General features: G+C 38.4%; 1 protein-coding gene across 3 annotated transcripts in view; it reads right to left on the bottom strand.

Moving 5' to 3' along the window:
• Nucleotides 1–17,139, bottom strand: part of mam (neurogenic protein mastermind) — a 249,779-nt gene that overhangs the window by 173,860 nt on the left and 58,780 nt on the right. Inside the window, exon 2 of one of the 3 annotated variants that reach the window (XM_033345475.2) lies at nucleotides 8,928–9,044. The exons of the other annotated variants lie outside the window; for them this stretch is intronic. Coding sequence (XP_033201366.1) covers nucleotides 8,928–9,044 — 117 coding nt within the window. The remainder of the gene's footprint in view (nucleotides 1–8,927; nucleotides 9,045–17,139) is intronic. 3 annotated transcript variants of the gene reach the window in all.

Genomic DNA, 17,139 nt, shown 5'->3' with positions numbered 1-17,139 from the left:
AAATCTATATATTACGTAATGCTTGTATTACTTTACTTTTGCATTTTAACTTTTAATCTCTATCATGCTTTCATCGGTTCCTTGATTGTAATTAACTTACTAATTCGAATTAATTTATCTTCAGTTTAGCATCTAACTTTCTCCATATCAACAATTTTCTGCAATTTATTTATATAAAACAAATTGAACAATTTAATTGAAATAAAACATACTGGATCTCCCGCACATTTATTTATAAGAAATTCCTTTCTGTACAATTCGAAGTCTCGAATAATTATTAATAGTAATAATATTAATAATAATAAATTACTCAACAATCTGAATAATACCCCTCTGTAAGGATTCGATATCATACAAGAAGAGGCCAAACTCTTTAATCTCGTATTTCCTAAAGTTTCACCTGGTACACGCTCAATCGTGATACCAGTATCGCTATTCTCATCCCTTAGGTTTTCATCCGGCGTTTCCACGAACCAACGTTCCACGTCCTGATTCACCATTTACTCCTCAACTTCATTTTCTTTTCTACACCTCGCGTGTAATCATCGCCAATCACTTCTTCAAATCCACTTACGTAAGCAGTAAGTACTTCTCGCCTTTCCTCGGCATCTAACTCCGAAGCTAATCCAAACCAAACAGAAGGAGAAACAAATAACACACAAACCAATGGAAAGGGAAGGATCAGAACCAAAATCAAAAGTATAATCATCTCCTAAAATGCCGAGGTGAAAACAAGGTTTTATCGTTGATCGAAGAATTCGTTGCAGAGGAACCTCGCAGAGGAACGAAGAAAATCGCGATCATGTTAAAAAAAAAAAAAATGCGTGGCGGTCTCTGGCAGGTTGGCTGGCTGTCGTGGTATTATTTCGTGCGAGCGGGAAATTACCATGACAAAGCCGAAATTGGCTGCGCTGAAGCGAGCAACCCTAAGCAGCACAGCATGTACCAGTGAAACACAGGTCTCCAGCTTCATGCGCGCGCGCGCGCACATACTACCACGTTGTTGTACGGCGACCGTCCGCCTAATTGCAGGTGACGGCCGCTGCAAATTTGCCCTTTGGATCGGCCCGTATGTCTCCCTCTCACCCTTTCTTTTACTCTCTCTCTCTCTCTCTCTCTCCCCCTCTCTCTCTCTCTCTTTCTCTCTTACTTTGCTAAATCGAGCCTTCGAACCGAGAATTGCTACGTTGTTGCCGAGAATACAATCCACCTATTACCGCTCCGTTACAAACAACCTTCGTCGTGAATACCTTGTGTCACGGAGGCGAAAGAAGTAATGCAGCCTCTTTTGTGATGTCCATGGAGGATATTTTGCGTTCCTGGAATTGTTAAGAAATAGAGGAATTCGGGAAACGATGATCGAAGAAGCAGAGAATTAAAAGCGAATCTGTTTGGAAAATTTGTAACAGGGAAATCTTTTTTTTCGGTATCTTCTATCCGAGGCATATACAATAGAAGTCAATTCGATTAATTTAATGAAGATTAAGCTGTTGATTTTTGTAGAATTGAAAAAAGAAGCACGCGATCGAGGGTGAATTTGTTTGGCGTAATATGACGACAAATCGAATAACTTTATCAACGTTATACGATTGTTATTATTAAACAGAGTTTTTATCAGTCCGTCGCAACACCGATAAAATCCAATCGGTACAATAAAAAGAAAACGAAATAAGAATTTAAAAAAAGGATGTAAAGAGTATACCAGATATGCAACATTCCAAGCTACAGAGAGTTGCAAAATGTTAATTTAAAATACACTTTTTCGATTGTACCATTAATTACGCGGTACACTGTACATGTCGAATTTATCACACCACATGAAAAAAAGGGTCCTTAAATTTAACGATTAGTCTCCAACGTAATTAAGAAGATGGTGAATGGGCGCGGTTCCCCTTTAATTTAGATGCCGTAATAGGTTATAAAGGATTATATGCTTATAATAGGTTATAAAACTTAATTGTAACAGGGGAACCACTTAACTGAAATCTACTTAATTAAAAACAAACTCAAATCTATTCGAACTGCTAAGAACAAACGAGAAAAAAAAATTATGCGCGTCAGATTAATTTATCTACGCTCTAAAATATATTTAGATATAAAATAAAATTGTTTACACGAATATTAAATATGTTTGCCAATATATATAAGATAAATATCGTGAGGTAATGATTCGAAAAGCTTATTAATTATGTAAATTATTTCACAAACAAAGCATCGATGGGGGAAAAAACGGAAGTACTCGAACAGGTTCGACGTCCCGGATGGTTCTAATTCGACGCGAGGTTTCGCCTTGGCGTAATTTGCTCTCGACTTTCACGGAGATCAGCGAAGAAAGTGCATCGAAGAAATGGGAGCGCAAAAGGCGTCGCCTGAGAGGATCTAAGTGCCAAGTTTCTCGAATAATCGAGAACCTTTCGAAGTTGCTCTCTCTCGCTGTTGATTCATTCCACCGTGTGGAATGTTCTTAAACATTAACCAACAAAAAAGACCAGTTTCCTTTTCTGGTGCCAATCATACGAATGTATTACATCTATCTCGCATCTTTATAAAATTTTAGAACGAGTTAAAAGACGAATTAAATGCTAAGAAATAAATAACGATTAATGGCATTTTATTTTTAGTAGAAATTATTTTGTTCTGTAGAAATTAAATTATGTTCGTGTTTGTAACATAAATATAAAGAAAAAGAACCAACCGCGATCATGATGCAAAAATATGTAACGTGTAATAAAATGTTAAACTTCTTTTGATAAAAAGTGATAAATAATGGGTGCTTGAAATTTTATTGGAAATTACTTCGTTTTACGAAGCTGCTACTAGCTCTGTTACTAACTTAAATAAAATTAAAATAAAATACAATCGCTATGCAGAAATACATGAGAAAATTTTGTAGTCATTTTTGATGGAAACTAAAAATTGTCCGTAAATGGTAAATGATGAAAATATTTTACTTTATTCCATATAGTGTTTACTAATTCCGCTTGTAATTTAAATGAAATTAGGAAATTAAGACCGATGATCACACAAAAATAAATCATACGCACCAGCTATCGGAATTGACGTCGATTAAAATGTGTAATGATACTTATTTAAACGGATATCCATTATGAGTAAATATCGGTTACGCTTTAATATTAAGCACTCACTGAATGAATATTAATCATAATGAATGTGGATAAACAATTGGTTTATGCGACTACGTATAATCGTATGAACTGAAGAAACACAAGGAAATCGTAACTTGTTATCTTTGATTCTACATAAATCGCTTCATTTCCGTCTCTAGTATATTATCATAAAAATTACAATAAATCAATTTATCCAATACATTACACGCGCCACACTCTCTAATTTTACGAGTTCTATAAGTAAAAGCATCGTCGAAATTTTTATACCACGTTATACAGATCTACAGTATACAAAGGATCTTATAAATGCATATATATATATCTAACCTAAATATTATTTTATCTTTCTATTATCTTCTATCATATCCAACTTTTCATAACAAAATGACTATATAGTATAAATACAATATATCGTTCTATGTAATGTATTACAAAATAGATGCGACATCTTTGTTCCACTTTCAAACATTCATTTGCAAACGACATTTCACCTAAACTATATACATATTCACGTGCTCACATCATTTAAGGTTAACATTTCTCCATCTCCATTTGCATCTGCATCCCTATTTCATCCCCTTTTTCTTTACCCACTCGAAAACCCACTTAGCCCCCAATCAAAAAAGGAACAGAGAGATGCAATAAAATATCCCTTATTCTTGCACTTTGCAACAATTTCATGGACGAGTTGAAAACGGAATCGAAATACGCTGGAATGTCTGCTGAAAATTCCCCCGGTACGTGGTAGGCACGACCGACACGGGCCAGAAACAAATCGCGGTAATGAAAATTGAACGGCGGATTACACCGAATCGGCGGGACAAACAGGCGAGCGAGGAGCTTCGTAACAATTCGCCGGTGAAATTGGCCACGTTCCCTTCTTTCTATCTTTTTCTCTTCCTCTCTTTTTTTTTTACGTTCGTTGCTTTTCGCAGACGCGTACCACCTCCATTCTTCTCTTCCGAGCTTCACGGTTGAAACTGTTCTCTTTTTTTTCCCAATTTTATTTTTTTCCTTTCCCTCCTCCCCTCGTACGCCGGTTTCGCTACTCCCCTACTTTGCTCTCTTCGGTAGAGAGCAGCGGCAAGCTGCCGCTGGTCGATGCTCTTTTTTCCTGCAAACAAGCACCGAGAGAGCGCAAGCTCGCGAATTTGCGTGCCACCTTTCTGCCCACGCTCGTTCAGAAACACACCGGCCGGAAATGTTAACACTTTGTCGACCGCGGAGAGGTTCCTCGTGAGCTCGCCTCTGATGACTACCGTATGCGAGTTTTATGGGACATGTGCGGAAGTAGCGCGATTTGCTCCCTTCATGTACGGATCGTATGTTCCTTTCGTAACCATGTTGCGTTCTTTGGATCGTTTTCAATAGGCAAAAGAATCCGGGTCTGATCGACTATTTCTGATAGATTCAATTCCATTACAAAGATAAGCGATCGTACTAGCCGAAAGCGTCACGTTTATAAACAAGACCAATGCCAAGAGAGATTTATTAAAGAAAAGAAGCCGCGTTACCAATTTTCGTATCTTGCAACCTTACATGTTGCTGTACAGTGGATTAATTCATTATGAGTTCATAGAAATAATGAGAGGTGTGTAGTAAAAGCTGCATAATTTGGTGATTATCTTAAGGCTTTAGCTATTACGAGCGTGATCGTTCGCCACGATATTCTCTTCGTATACCTTGATATTACTACACTTACTTACGTACGATGGAAGGATTCTAAGAGACTTTGAAAGCTGATAATAGATACTCGCCAAGAACTATAACACAGAAATGTAGTTATGCAGCACTGAAATGTAGTTATGCAACACTGAAATATAGTAGATCTTTAACACGTTGACGAATCAAACTCCAACAGTGTTACTGTATAGTTGGCTATTTTTCCATCGAACGTATAATGATCGAATTTTATTGAAAAAGGGCAACGTTATAGCGATAACTTTATCGAAATTTCTCCATCTTACGTCGACGATTCGTACGATGATATCCGAACGATGGTCGTTTTGGTACTAAATTGACGCGACCAACGCGTTTAGTTTTCACGTTTCGCTCAATTTGGATCATTTTTCGAATAACAAACATGAAAATTCGATCGCTATTTTTCGAGAATCGTGTGCACTGTAGCGCTTGTTGCCTAAAGTTGCCGGCATTCTCAAGGGATATGACGAGGTAACAGGAACGTTCCTGGACTTAGTGGAGGAAGTTGAGGGCACCGAGATAGTCAAACTGAGTAGCAAAGGTTATCCTTCGTCAGCCTTGACTAACCAGAACTTGTGAACTTCACTGTAGGCGATCTTATTTTCGATGTTGGTAACCGAATATCCGACTTTTCAACGATATATTGGCAACTGGACGTTTCTTCCTCGTGTTCCTTTCATGCGAATAACGAAGGCAATGAAATGGAATATTTAGTGAAACGTACGGTAAATCTAATGACGCTTGTATTACAGAATTTTTTGACGTTGAGGTTTTGATGTAGGTTAAATTTAAGACAAGTTTTCAATACTCTCTAGAGAAATTTTGTTAACGATAGGAATAATCAGTTTCTGAATGATTCGTTTCTGAGATTGATGCGTTTCGGATTTCACTGTTAGGATTCTATGATTTGTAGGATTCGAATAGAGGATGTTGAAGGTGATTTACTTCGCAAGACTATGTGTCGGTAGTCATAAATTCTACGCATGAATTAAAAGATATTCGGTACAAAAGATGGAGGAAAGTCGATTGATTGACGTATAGAAAGTGGAACGTTAGAATGGAAATTTTATCGTTTATCTACATGCATCGACGAAACACGCTTGTAAATTATTCATATATATGATAATTTGCGCAATTTTTAACAACGTTAACATTATTAAAAAAAAATCCAATTCCAATAAAATCCTGTACAATTCTATTTACTTTTGACCTTCGACAAAAACATGAGAACAGCTTCTTCAAATGTCACTCTATCGTTAATAATTCCGACTGGCAATATTGTATCCTACACCATCGCAATAAAACTATTAAAATAATTTCATCCAACGTTGCTCTTTAAATGTCAAAAAATATACGTCGAACGACTCGATAATCTTCTCGACGAGTCTCAAAGCATCATCGACCGAATCGAACCCACCTAACATTTCAAATCAATTTATCATTAAATTCTACGAAACTTCGTATCTCCGAGACCACCACCTTCGATCCACGTCCCAAGGAAAAATAAATAAGTAAGATTAAAAAAAAAGAAGAAAAGAAAAGGAAAGAAAAAGAGAAGGTAAGGGAAGAGGTGCTTCTTAACGATCGTAATTTACGAACGTTTTCGCAGCGTCGATGGACGCCGGAGGTATACATATTCAGCGCTGGTGGTGCGTGCAGCCGTCTCATTATCAACATCCCGGAAATCTAGCTCGCTATAAACGGGATTTTATGGATGCATGTAGACTGGCAAGTCGTCACCGAAACGCGGGTTGAGAGTAGCAGGGTTTAAAGGTCAACCAAACGATACGTATCCTCGGTCCACCTGCCGATGCACCTTAATTGCATCGTTAGAAGCTCTCGTTAGCGCTGACCAAAGGTGCACGCGCGAGGTTTGCAGCTGAACAGCGGAACTCACGGTAAGAATCTTTCAGTGAATAGTATCGCTGACGAGAATTCACAGGAGAAAGAGTTGCTTCGGATTAGATTTCTTTAGAAAGAGATGTTTCGCTATTTTCTATTTTTCTATTTCTCTATAATATTTTAAACGCGCAAAATATTAAAAAATAAAATTCGATAATAATATCAATTGACTGAAAAAGAACGTAATAACGAGATATTGCATTAACACAATCTAGGCTACTAATGGGTTAAGTACATCGTCCGATTGACTTTACGGCATCAAAATAACTACCACGAAGGCTATCCTTGTAACGTTATGTGAAAGACGACCGTGGGAGTCGTCGCGACGCGAGATCAACAAGTCGAAGAACGTCCGCCGGTGCTTCGACGAGGGCAGCGTTTCGACACGGTTCGTTCTCCGAATAATTGCCATGGGGACGACGTTAAAGTCTGTGAAAGCGGCCTGATAAGTAATGAATCGACGCTGATGTGTGTCACTCGCAATAATTTCACTATATTAATATCGTCACCAATGTCGGCTCGTTGCACCTGCATTATCAGATTACACGTGCAGCTGCATCCGAGTGGGAATCGCGCCGCCACACTTTACGAGCAGTTTATGCGCAACGCACCGTGCCGACGTACATCTACTAAATTATTCTAGGACGATAAGAAAGCTTCGATCCATATCGTAACGCAGTTGCTTTGCACCGGCCGAATCTACTGTCGACTACTACGAAGAGATATGTTACACATAACTTGACGGAAGAAAAGTAACAAAATTGCACACCACAACCTCATTGTTCTGTTATTACTAACGTTAATGATAAGATAGAAACGTAATGGATATTTCGATATATTAATAATATCGTCAAGTATCAATAAGATATCAGATCAACTGTGACTTTTGTTTCTCTTCGTAGTAGAATTTAACAAAATTTTATACGACGTATAATTTGAAGAGTAGATTATTAGAGTAACATAATTTGTTACTTTGCGCACGAAGCATATTCATTATGTACGAATTTTGAATATCTATTAACCAACGTAAATTTACTCCAAAATTTGCCGGAACATACGTAACTCCACAAAACAATGGCAGAAAACCACTCGACCCGATCGAAATTCCACTGCAATTAACTTCTCCTTTCGCCTTCTAATTTTCCTAATCACATCCAACGAGCGAGACTCGAACTATTTCACCTCGACGTTCAGCCGAATACACGACAAGAAAACGGGACAGAATTTATCCCCGTGAAAGTACAATCAACAACGAGGCTCGGGTAGAAAAATGCAACGGCGCGAACCTTTTTGGGTCACGGAAGCTGCAGCGAGAAATTCACGCTTACAAAGTGCACCGGCCAACTGAAAAACCGCGGTCGGTACCATAAAATATCCAGCGAATGGTGCATCGTAGCGACTCTCTTTCCTTCTTTCTTGCCCTTGGTGGCGAGACTGCTAGAGAACCACATTATGAAAATGCATCCGTCAAGCCTGATATTTCATGAACGATGCCAGTGCGAGGTCGAGCGGGTTCCTGCGACTTACGAGCAACCATAAACCGACCACCCACCAGCTACTTGTACTTGCAGGTACTTTTCTGGAAAGACGAGACACGTCTACTATCTGTCGATCGAATACCATTTTTAGAACTTTTCCCAATCATAGGCTCAATGATCGAACTATTGTCTATTCGATACAATGCACCAGTATATCGTTTTAACTTTCAACGAAGAATTTTTCTTCGTCAACAAAAAAAGTGTTATCTCACGAGTTATTAATAACAGGAACACATTTCCTCTGATATTTTTGCAGAGACGTAGCGTGCTAAAATTCGACAGTAATATTTTATCAAGAATCAATACATTTACTGTTTAGTTAGTTAACAATTTGCTGAAATCCATTGCAAAATAATTTCCATACGATATTTATTTGTTCTAATCGACATTTTTCCTTACAGATGTCAACGAACTCCTTCGAAACAATCGTAATAAATAATACGTTCATTTCTACAAACATTTTAATCTCCGTGAAACATTGAAAGAATCAATACAGCGCTTTTCGTCTCTTTTTTTAAACTAACGTTTCACGCTGTAATTTGTGCAAAAAGCAATCCAGCGGCTCTTAATCACTGTCGCGTGGCAAGATTTAACGGAGGAGAATCCTCGTTGACACGTTCTCGGATAAATGTCGAGGAAGGGAAGAAAAGCAGCATACCGGAGTATTTCCAAATCCCCCGACGTCCTCTAGCCGAGTATCGACAGGAGAGCGATGCCGATGATAGGGCCTGGCCGTAGGTGTAGCGCGAATTTCGTGACCTGGATAGCGACCGAGCTGAAATGGAGGAAACCTTCTACCATAGCTTGCTTTAACTATTCGTTTCAATCGAAAATTTCTCCATTTTCTTTCCTCTTTTACCTCTCTTTATCGTTCGATGCATTTTACCACGTTGGCTATCAGATAAATTTTCTCTCTGTTTGTTATTTATGGTCTCAATACTTTTTTCGCGGTATAACTATATCTATGGTTTTTAGATTTTGCTTAAAATAGGATAATACAATTGAGAAAAAAATAAATACGCAGGGCGTTCGTTCTAATATTCCGCATGATTTGATTGATTTTAGTAAAAATTTAATTTCTTGTTTTATTTTTCCGGTAATGTGATAAAAAACTTGTTATTAAGAAACGTTCGTCGGATAAGAATAAGAAAATACATTTTTCTTCGTAGTAAAGTGAAGATTAAGTTTTATCAGCGGAGATCAAATAACCATCTTTAGATCAACTTTCATAGCACTCTACAAATTCGAGAGTTATTGGGCAACAAAATTTTATCGACGTTTATTTCGTAATTCGCGAATAATCGGGCGATATATCAATGATAATATTAGGTTATAGTAGCGGGACTCGGCAAGATTAACTGGAAATTATGAGAATATATTCGCGCGGCGAACGGCTTCGTAAATTAATTTGCATCTAACTCGACGTTACCGATGCAATAAAATACGACACCGCCACGCGAACAACTCCGGGGAGTCGTTAAAATGGACATGGATAATGCGAAATTTCGGTTAATTGGAATAGGTTCGATAGGAAATTAAGGTACTATAACTGGAATCAAAGATACTAGTGATTTGAGAAAGATAAAGTCCTTTCTCCATATTAGTGGACCTACCGTAGTTTCTTAGCAAAACAAACTGAGCAAACATTTATTATTCGTTGCTATCCAAATACTAAATAAACATAATAACTAAATACCAAAAAACCATTGTGATCTTTTAGTATATGCAAAATTATTAGAGAAAATTGTGGCAAAAGTATCCTCAAGGTTAAAAATCACCATATAGACAACCAGATGATAGTTCAGTAGTAGAGTACAGAATCAGCGAAAGCAACAAGGATAAAATTACGTTTGGACCATATTCTCATCCGCCATCGAGAATAAGAACGATCATCCTCGAAAGCAAACAAAATCGCCGGTGTAGCACGATGTTGCGTGCGAGCAACATTCCATCGTTGCTCCACAATGGCCAGGATATTACGACAAAATGGGTAAGTCGAGGTTTCTTTCTCAAGCGTCTTTTCACCGTGTCGCCAGTTGCAAAGGAGGTCAATGTTTACCGCGACGAACATCCGAGAGAGGAGGCGCGGTAAAACCGCTATATGCGTTTTTTCGTACTCTGAAAGGTACAAACGGAAAAAGAACACTCGATGAACACGAAAACGACGACGACGATCGGCGAAGAAATATCATGAGAACAATCGTCGAGAATCAATACTTATTATTATTATTATTATTTTTGAAATTGATTATAACGGATCAGTAGCAACTTATTGTCAATTCAAGTCATCGGCTGAACTTTAGGAGAGACGAATAAGCATTTTATTTCAGTATTAAGTATCTGAAGTATATGTAGGATACGCTATCATTACCGTATATCGTAATATTAACAAATATGTTGTAATAATGTTGTAATAATAACAAATTTTCGTAATCTGAATACGTCTAAATATATTATTAATACGAATAGATTCTGTAAAACTTACATCAAATGTTTGATAACAACAACATTTTACTATACACGTGCAACAACATTTTTTTCCTTTTCGCTAGCCTCCCTCGAATATTTTTACGCATATTTCAAATTTTGTTTCAAAATCATCGTCATCATCATTATTATTATTACTTTATTTTCGTAAGAAATACCGTTTGTATACGGTAGAGAAAATAAAATAGAATTATATGAACACAGAAACAAAAGAAAAGTGCAACATACTGAGACTACTAATCCGTTCACCTAACCTGATTCATAACGCGTTACAAGCCAATTCCAATCGATCTTGGAAGCGGAAGCTCGGCAGAATCCGGGTTATCTTGCGCGTCAAGTAGAAACCTCGACGATTGTTCAGCCGGCGACGACCGTTGCTCGTTCAAACGCGCGCGCGCGCCATCAAGATCGCCACAAATCTGCGACAGATCGCATTTCAAACCTCGACTATTCGTATATTCGATCTGGTTTCCGTGAGACGCAGCTGGCTCGCGACGAAAAAATAAAATAATTGCGGCTCTCTCGAGGTTGGCTTCGACGAATGGCTCGAGGACCAACTCTATCTCTCGTTTCCATCCATTCTCGCTGCCTCTCTTTCTTCTCGTTCTGTCTCTTTCTGTGTCTCCGTCCCATTTGTTCGGAGAGAACAGTGCAGAGTACAACGAAAACCCACAACGCTGGTACAACTCGAGCATGGAACAACAGGGGAGGTAGATGGTGGATGATGGACTCTCTCTCTATACGCGTATTCGCCATTTCTAATATGTCTGAACATATCTGGACGTCGTGGCTGTACTATGGAAACCTAAATCGTTAGTGGAACTCGATTTGCAATCCTCTTATTACGAGTGGAAAGGAAAATGCATTTGGATACATGAAAAGAGATTGGTGCATCGAACATTGCTGAATCGAAACAACATTTGAGGATTTCGAGTTTTGAAAGGAAAAACTGAATTATTGAAATTGGATATGATCGTTTTATACGGATTTTTAAGATTAAAGAATATATTTCTCGGAGCAATTCTTCTCCACAATTGAGTAATATATTTCGTCTAGGACAGTCATGATACAACATCGTACTAACATATCGCGTCTAATGAATTTAACTGATATTATAATTGTACCACAGATATGATTTATAGATATAAATTATGTACGTTCTTCACAGCTAAAATGTGATCGAGATTAAGTGAATTTTCTTGAATGCTTAAATTATGCGCATATTATTCAAATAGGTAAAACTTTGTTTTAAACATTATCTACTTGCAATGTAATTTATAATGGAAAATATATCAGAAAGAACGATAAATATCTATACCGCAGCAAGGTGAATTATCGACAAGTTTGATAAACCGGTTTGGTGAACAGTATCGCGTTAATTGCGCTAAAATGATCGATCCTTAAATATCAGCGGCCAATTGGCGAACGGCGCATACGCTATTATGTGCGCAGCGTGAAAATGGCAGTTTGTAAAATAGGTAAAACATAAATATTCGCCATTGACCCTAGCGGAGGTAAAACAACGTTATTGGGCACACTCCCAATAGCCAGATATCGGACTATAATTAAGCCCTATTCTTTGTGTGTGCGAGAATTAACTCCCACCACCAGCGAAAATTCGCAAATATCGCGAAGCAATGTTCGCCATTGAATTTAGCAATATAAAAAGGGGAAGGAGAAGATAGAATCATAATCATAAAAATAGCTCATTCCTGTTACATTAAACTTATATTATTACATTCCGGAGGTGAAAAATTAAATCAGACACTTATAACAAACCACCGAATTCTTTCCTACATTGATTTTTGAAAGAACAAGAACCCATAATATGATATCTCTAATATTATATTCTTCATCTTACAAGAAAATTCCATTCGTTCTTTATATTACTTTTCAACTTCGCGTGCCAAGATCGGGTAAAGTATGATGGCGCATGCGCGTGCCCAGTCCAGAAAGTCTTCGACAATTTCGCGCGGTCCATTCGAATACTCCATTCAGAATCGATACCCCACCCCACGAGTTTAACAATTCGTTGCTCGATTATACATACGCGAAACTTCCAAATCCCCTTGATAAAACGGTAGAAGCTCGAGGAAAATTCGCGACGATGGTTTTGCATGGAGTCGAACGACGTAGCCGAAGCGCAGCATGCTCGCCATACCGAAAATATCAATATGCACGGAATGACTCGACCAGTGATACAGGAAGCTGACTCACACGCGAGCGTCGCGTGCATACAGCCTCACACAGGCGAGTCGTGCCGCGTTCTAACAGTATTGCACACGCATTTACACGTTTTCGAGTTCCCCCTCGTTTCCAGCTACCAATTCCCCCACTATTATCCACTCCAACCCTCGCTGTTACCCCTACCAACTCGCAACGCAACCCCTCTCTAACGCTGCAACCCCCACCATCGAGTTTCCATCCCTCCAACACCCGTCGTTTCCCCGCTATCGCCACTCCACTCCTACCTTCTACGCTTCTCTCCCTTCCACAACGTTGGTTTCACTCTCTCGACGGTCCCACCTGCGGTGAACAACACCGAGTCCTTGTCTATGAACTCGTGAGTTCGTCGACAGGAAAGGTCCTAGGGAGGGGAAGAGAGGTGGCGAAGCAGACGAAGGGCGAGGATGAAGGAAAAAGGAGCGAGAAGAGTGGACGTGGTAGGGGAGAAGCAAGCGCAGGATATGCAGAGCTCGACGTGTGTTAGAGAATCTACCGCTACCTTTCCGCATATCCTTTCTCCGTGAAGGCAGCGTGCGCGCGTACAGTCCGCGCCGATTTACCGGGGAGGAAAGGCGGCCGCGGCCTATCTTGTAGAGTACCTACCACTCTCGACTCGCGGCCGCTGTACTAATCGCGTTGTTACGCCGCGAGCTGCCGGCAACACACACGGAAAGCGCAAGCGTGTGTGCTGTACTGTCCTAAGCAAAAGCCTCGGGCATTCCTCGACTTGGCCTCGCTTTGCCTGACTCTAGCAGTGGCGTGGCGTGGTGTGGCGTGGCGTGGCGTGGCTTCGATCGTTCGCCACTGTTCCAAAGGCACGCTGCGCTGAGTACCGTGGAAAATGTAGACAAAATTCATCGAACTTATGGGGTAATCGTTTTCGGCTTCTTACGATTCTAAACTATTCATTTTATCAAACTATGGACAATCTGTGTAATATTTGATTTCTGCCTTTAATTTTAATTTCTTTTCTCTGTTTCTATACCGTTCTTAGATAATACGCTTGTTTCTACTTTAATCTTGATCAAATTCAGGACGTAGCTCCTCGGAAATATTTCTATTACACGCTCTCTTCGCTGTCAAATATTTTTAGTCATATGAAAATGATACAAAATTCAATATAAAAAATTTGCACCTGTATATTTCATTAATACATACATGGTATAGTAATTATTCAAGGAAAAGATAGTATGATATGTGAGGTTACTTGCTGTATATTTTTGATCCTCTAAAATACCGAGTTTGGTAGGCATCATTTTTTATAGAGATAGATGTTGAGCGTTCGATCAGCTCGAGGTAGAGTATACGATTAAAAGATAATTGGATCACCGGCGGGTAGGAGGATTCGATTTTTTACCCCTTTCATTTTAATTGGACGCGATATAATAGAAGGTGGGAGCGTGCCAAAACACGTTCGTGAAAATATTCCGCGTTCCATTGGCAATTGGTCCTGTAGTCCGCTGGCTCGCGATCAATCTGTTTCGTCGTGGAGGTTCGTCGAATTTTCGATCGTGATTTCACTTTTTATCGACTGGTTAGCATGTTATCTCATTGAATTAGTCATATTCGAATTCTTCGCCGATATTGCGACAGGCAGACGACGTACGCAAGCTCGCGAACGTATTCGAACACTTAGAGACAGCTTTTGTGACTCGACTATCAGAATTACGTCGGTAAAGTTTGAAACCGATCTAGAAATATATGCAGAAGCAACAAATTATGTATAAAAATTATGCAAATTATAAAAATAATAGAAAATATATATTTTTGTAGTCTATGTTCGAAAAGAAAATAATCCGAATATCGAAGAAAATAAAATTTGAATCTTCAATCAATTTCTATGATACGAATGAAAAACTCTGCCGACGATGAATAGGCAATTAACGCGAGTCTTCTACATTTAGTAAAAATACGGCAAAAATGTTTCGATAAGACGGGTCTGGAGCAAGATCTTACGACAGTATCACCTCTGGATGATTTTAATGAAATTTTTCAAGATGAATCTAAAGGTTGCATAACGATATTCTAAGGAATATTTCATTTTCTTCGTATTTACAAAGCAAAAGTCCTGCTAAACAAATCTTAGTTGGTCAGAATAAACTTCGTTAATCCTCTTCTTTTACTATAGCTGCATAATTTATAATTTCTTCCTCTCGATGATCTTGAAACATTGATTTCCTATCCTTTTCATGTTTATTGCGCCCTTCGATCGTAATATTATGTTTTATAGATTACTTGGAAAAGATTTTAATAATAAAAATTCTTTTGCATATATTCAGGTAAAAGCATATTGTACACCAATACAATCCTCGGGCTATGAATTTATGCAAAAGAAAAATTTGATTACGTATTAACCTGGGAACCGAAAGGAAACTTGCACGTTCAACAGATAATAAAAGAACTGTTTGAACACGAACACCTTTCATCTATAAAATTTTACCGAGAGAGTGATGAAATCTTTTCAAACAAATATAGAAATAAATCATGCATATACTGTTTTTCAAACCTAACCGAGATGTAAGTTAGGTTTCTTGGTTGGTTTGGTACGAAGGAAAAAATTCCCAATTTATAAAGTTCATAGCAGACGAATCTTTTTCAAACTGTTTCATTCTCGTTTGGTTTTTCTCCAACTCAAGCATCACTCCAACGAATACAAATATAATATACAATGACCACCGAAACAAGCATATAAAATACTCGACACATTTTCTGTTATTAGATATTATCTGTTTTGACTAATTCTGTGTCTGAATCACTACTCGTATTGCTGCATAAAATCAAACAATGCCTGAAAACACGAGTACAAAGAATTAAACTCCAATTTCTCAGACAAATATGTTCTCCAACATCCTCTGAACACTCCTTATCCTTTACCAACACGGTATTATTCACTTGGCACGTTGCGTGGCTCGCAGCATTGACTCCAACAACGAGTATACACGAGAATCTTCGTCGACTCGTAGTTGCTCGGGAATGAGAGCCTTGCGGCATCACGGACACGCTCGTTTTTCGTTCATCGGGTCCACGAGAGCGTGCTTCTCGGATCCTCTACTCGATCATTACGCTATTTACATAAAAGTTTGTGCAATTGTCGGGAGCAGTGATTAGTCGGGATTACAGAAATCAGAAATGGAGAGGCGCAAGGGGGACACAGGTGAGAAACTGGGTGAACACCTTGATATTATCTGCCCCTGCATTTTTCCATTTCTCCTCACGATGGCAAAAACAACGTTTACTAAACGATACGTGCTATCGAGCACGGTTAAAATATAGTCCAGGTCCAAACGAGAGAACAACGATAGCTCCTTCTCCTAATTGGAAAGAAAAGACCGTACATCGAACACGTATTATCAGTGGCATTGCTCAGCCAGCAGAAGCCAACGATTATAACCACAGAAAAAACATCAGAGTAATGCAATGAAATTTACGGATTTGTAAAAAAAGATTACAGCGAGGCAAATTTATACGAAATGCGGTTAAGTTTGTGGTATGTATGTGAACTAACCGATTGCTCGTGCAAAACACGATAGAATTGTAGATTAAGTTTGTTTCTTGCTGGTTTCTTAAGCTTCTTAAAATGGGAAATTTTGTTGGATTTGTATATTCTTAACATTTGCCTGACTATGGGCTAATTCTACTTGTGTTTATAATGATGCTTCCGCATTTGTATAAAAAGGCATTTTTAGTGGAGAAAGAAGACTAGACGAAGATATCAATAATGTTAGTAAATAATTAAAATAACGTGATAAGCTTAATACGTAAGCTTCTCAGAAGACAAATTCATAAAAATTGTGCTTTTTCATATTTTTTTAAATCATCCATCATTGTAACCTTAAATTAGTATTATACTACCACCGGGAATTAGTGTTAAGGTTCATATCAAAATATGTACAACATACAGAAATAAATATCTGAGGAAATTTTCTATAAAAAATAAATCCAATTAAAAATAAACGCAGCCAGTCACCAAAAAGCGCTTAGCAACTTCATTGGTGGTCGCAATCTATATTCTGAGATTATGTATAATTTGCAGCAATCTACAAGGCCGCAGTAAGTCGATTTTTATCGAGGCATGTGACAAGTTAACATGGATGCGTGAAGGTGCAAGGAGACTTTCACTTTGAAATGCAACTTCGCGACAGTGGTTTCAGGTTTTT

This window comes from Bombus vancouverensis, chromosome 2 (genome assembly GCF_051014615.1).
Source record: "Bombus vancouverensis nearcticus chromosome 2, iyBomVanc1_principal, whole genome shotgun sequence".
Classification (NCBI taxonomy): domain Eukaryota; kingdom Metazoa; phylum Arthropoda; class Insecta; order Hymenoptera; family Apidae; genus Bombus; species Bombus vancouverensis.
Note: the sequence above shows the minus strand (reverse complement) of the source record. Positions and strands in the feature narration are given on the sequence as shown.